The 4,213-nt window shown below is 42.2% G+C and overlaps 1 protein-coding gene across 1 annotated transcript; it reads right to left on the bottom strand.

Moving 5' to 3' along the window:
• Positions 1–1,728: 1,728 nt before the first annotated feature.
• LOC126474532 (uncharacterized) lies at positions 1,729–2,112 on the bottom strand. Its single transcript, XM_050102003.1, has one exon. The coding sequence runs from the start codon at positions 2,110–2,112 to the stop codon at positions 1,729–1,731; it is 384 nt and encodes a 127-aa protein (XP_049957960.1).
• Between the last annotated feature and the right edge of the window lie 2,101 nt (positions 2,113–4,213).

Genomic DNA, 4,213 nt, shown 5'->3' with positions numbered 1-4,213 from the left:
TATAACATACGCCGGGCGCGGTGGCCGTGCGGTTCTAGGCACTTCAGTCCGAAACCGCGTGACTGCTGCGGTCGCAGGTTCGAATCCTGCCTCGGGTATGGATGTGTGTGATGTCCTTAGGTTAGTTAGGTTTAAGTAGTTCTAAGTTCTAGGGGACTGATGACCTAAGAAGTTAAGTCCCATAGTGCTCAGAGCCATTTGAGCCATAACATATACGTTACAACATTCGTCTTTGACGTTAATTCTGGTCCAATGATATCTTATGCCGACAAAGTGTGTAATAATCTTTCATACGCTTGAAACGTGGCTGGCTTTCATACCCTCCAATTGGCCTTCAAATTAATTTGTGCCAGTAAATAACAAGTTCAGTGTTCTCAATAAAAAAACACCAAAATGTACCAAGTATAAACTGCACGACTGTAAATATAAATATAAATGGCCCATTCTCACAAAGAATATAGAAGAATGCAAAGTGAACATCGTAGACGCCATACGATGTCTCAACAAGTTTACAAACAACGGGCATATACCTTTGCTGACAGTCGTGGAAGAGGAAAGACATAAATTGTGAGAAATAACTACCGAGAGCTAAATGTAACAGATGTTACCAAGTCAGGGGCACCTCGACGCGAAGTTTTGGAAAGCTGTAACAACATATTGACGACCGGTAACAGCTTTATCATAATTGGGAGGCGCGAATGATGTCCTTCATAACGAATCTTGGCGTGCGACGAGAATGTTAAACGAAACAGTTGACGTGATTGTGCACCGCAATGTCAAATGTGATTGATGCTAAGTGTTTATGATCCACATGACCGCTGACGCATGTTTATTCTTTGTTTTATATAAATATTCCTTGGTTTTGTCTTTCGATATTTTCTCGGGCTTTTGTGTGTCCAGGCACAAGATTTCCTGCAAACGTGACGTTACACACAATATCGATACCATATTAACTACTATCGAATTTCGTTAGCGTTCGATTGTGGCCTATAAAACACGGCCGCCTGTATTAGAGGCCGGATCGTTCACCAGTGCCATCGTCTTCTTCAGTGTTTGTGCGTCGTATCAACAGTTTTGCAGTGTGGATTATCGTCGAGTGTGAACGGCTTCGTGTTTGCTTTATGTGTCTACTGTTTTATTACCCACCGTTCTGTAACTTATATGTCTTTTCAGTGTTTCTTCTCTTTGTGTATCCTCTGGCTGAAGAGCGGCGCTGTATGCCGCTGCCAGCCTACCTGATTGTTCAGGTGTTAAAATCACAATAAAGTAAAAAAATAAAATAAAATAAAAAAAATTTAAAAAAATTAGAGGCCGGAGTCGTCAAGCTGACAATGACGTAGCCTGTGACGTCAGTAGGCCGGCTAGCGTGACCAGCTAGGCCGAGACTAAAGTTTAGATTTCGTGGAATGGAGAGGACGAGTCAGATGTAAATACGCAATCACTTTTTTTTTTTTTGTAGATTTGGTCCCTATAAATAAGACAGTAACCTAGAAAAGCTAATTTCTCGCAGTATTGCTCCGACTTTACGTCGGAATTACGCATTTTATTCTCGTTTCCTTGCAACGATGAATTTTTCAATAACTCACATGTTCTTCATATTATGACGTTTCTTACCCGAGATTTGGATATACAAGTTCAGCAAACAATTTTGTGAGTTGCCTACTAACATTATTTGCAGACTTGCAATTATTTCAGTCTGTTATTTGGAATGTATTATGATATTCCTTCCTATATACATGACAAACACCTTCTTGGAGGCTGCACCTTAATTAAATACGATGGTAACCCAGGGAATATTTTTGGCACAGCTTCTGGTAAAGCTGGCCTTTCACGAGGAAACTCGTGACAGTTCCCATCAGAATCCTTGTAAATCTCCGCTCTTGATTCGTCACTTTCTTCAAAATGTTTAATGCGAACAACACTTCCATTTGATGGAGTCGAGACCTTCCTGGGGATATTTCTTGTCCATCGTTTTCTGTTTTCCTCTTCAGTAGGGAATCTGAACACTGAGATGTAACCCTCTTCATTGCTGGATTTGTAGTTGCTGTTGCAACCAGGAACACAACATTTTTCTGGCATCTGCAAATAGAATGATGCATTAATTGCTAACATCTTAAATCAAAATACTATTATGTAAAAATAGCAAATGAGAATTTGAGTGGACTGGTTTTATCTACTGCTTGGATATCACGAAACACAAGTCTACAATAGAATCAAATGTGTAGAAATATTCATAATATTAACACAAATCACTTAGGAAAATGGTTCTGAGCACTATGGGACTCAACTGCTGAGGTCATTAGTCCCCTAGAACTTAGAACTAGTTAAACCTAACTAACCTAAGGACATCACAAACATCCATGCCCGAGGCAGGATTCGAACCTGCGACCATAGCGGTCTTGCGGTTCCAGACTGCAGCGCTTTTAACCGCAAAGCCACTTCGGCCGGCAAATCACTTAGGAGAAGATTCTGATACTAACCTTATGAATTCAAAACTTTATTTTCGAATTGTGTCTAGAATATAGTAGAACTTTTGTTGCAATTGTGTAGACGAAAGTTGTTCACGTAGCACACTTGCACATATACATGTAAAAATACTGCAAACTTCACAGAATTGTATACTTACATTGTGTTATATCTTCTACTGTAGTCACGACTACCTGCTATAATTGTTGTAGAGTCCAGTATAGCATAATTACACTGTAATGTTGGATAAAACAGACACCGCGAAAGTACGTAAACAACTGCTTCCGTTCGCTACCTCATAGCCACAGCCATGCGGTAGGCCTTAACGTAACGTTGCCACATTTCAGTCCTCCGGCCTCTAATATAGGCGGCCGTGTATAAAATGAACATATTTAACCCTGTGGCGCATAGTGTCTATTACAGTGGACAGCTGTTAATGGTCGCTTGTTTGGCATTTTCAATCAGTCCTGAGGCTGAAAATGTACACAGTTCACTGCAGTGGGCACTCCCTACTGGTGGTGTGTCCTGCATGCATTTCCAGCCTCATGACTCATTGAAACCGTCAGAGGATTTACCATTAAAAGTTGTCCACTGCAGTGAAATGCATGCGTCGCAGGGTTAAAACGCTTTGGTGTCCCCAACGTCCAGCCTCAGCCGAATGCGCCGTGAGATCAAGGCGGCAGATGTGGTTCATAGGAACCAAGAATAGGTGGATCTGGTGGACACGCTGGATCCCCAATATGGCAACGCATGACACGTTGCCAAGTTATTCCTGCGGCGTAGGCGGCGCATTCCGCTGCTTCAGGTTAGCTCGGACGTCTTCAGCGGCCCAGGTTAGAAGGCCAGCGTTCTCGTGGACCATGCGGCATCATTCTCTCCAGTGGAAGACGTCACGGATGTGGAACACATCTGCCTCATGCAGGAACAACTCTCCACTTCCTTGTGTGACGGGAAAGAAACTGACGCCGTCTCAGAGGAGGAGGTGGCTCAACACCAAAGAGGTGGGAAGGGGTGACAGAATTCACAGCATCCTCTTGCGCTACTTCCTGGCGAAGGCTTACCAGTCCCTTGTCGTCATCTTCAACATGTGATCCTCAACATGGGGGACTACCTTACCACGTGAAAACATGCGGAGATAGTAGCTGTCCCCAAGGCCAACAAGGATCCCCATCTGGCAACCAACTATCATCCAATCAGTCTTCTTCCATTGCTATTGAAGGTATTAGAGTCGGCACAGTTGAATAAGTAATAGTGAGTAAAAGATATTTAGTGACAGTAACTATATTTGCACTTCCAGGTAAAATACATCAAACACAACGAGCAAGGAACATTATTTAACACACATAAAACTCAGAGTGTACAATAGCACCAGAGAGGTCTATTATATTTCAAATGATGCACTTTGCCGCCATCCCACACGAAATATATTGTTCATACAATTCCAAAACCGCCCTTTGAACATATATTTTGTGGTTTGCCTTCACAAGATAAACCAAATAGCCCCACAATCGCTTTGTCCAAGGGTTTTGTCAGAAGGTCAGCAAACATGTCTTCTGTGCGCAGGTAGTCCACTGCAATGTTCTGTCGCTCTATGTGGTCCCAAAGAAAATGGTGCCTTATACCAATATTTTTTGTCCTAGCACTAGTGACATCATTTTTAGCTAGGTTAATGGCTCCTTTATTATCACAGAAGATCGTTATAGGTTCCATGATTAAAGTAGGTTCTATTTCAGACATTAATGTTCTT

Source organism: Schistocerca serialis, chromosome 4 (genome assembly GCF_023864345.2).
Source record: "Schistocerca serialis cubense isolate TAMUIC-IGC-003099 chromosome 4, iqSchSeri2.2, whole genome shotgun sequence".
NCBI classification, from domain to species: Eukaryota; Metazoa; Arthropoda; class Insecta; order Orthoptera; family Acrididae; genus Schistocerca; species Schistocerca serialis.
Note: the sequence above shows the minus strand (reverse complement) of the source record. Positions and strands in the feature narration are given on the sequence as shown.

What these genes read in the sequence shown, in the direction of transcription:
- LOC126474532 (XM_050102003.1), bottom strand. Translation starts at nt 2,112, where the DNA reads ATGTTAGCAATTAATGCATCATTCTATTTGCAGATGCCAGAAAAATGT.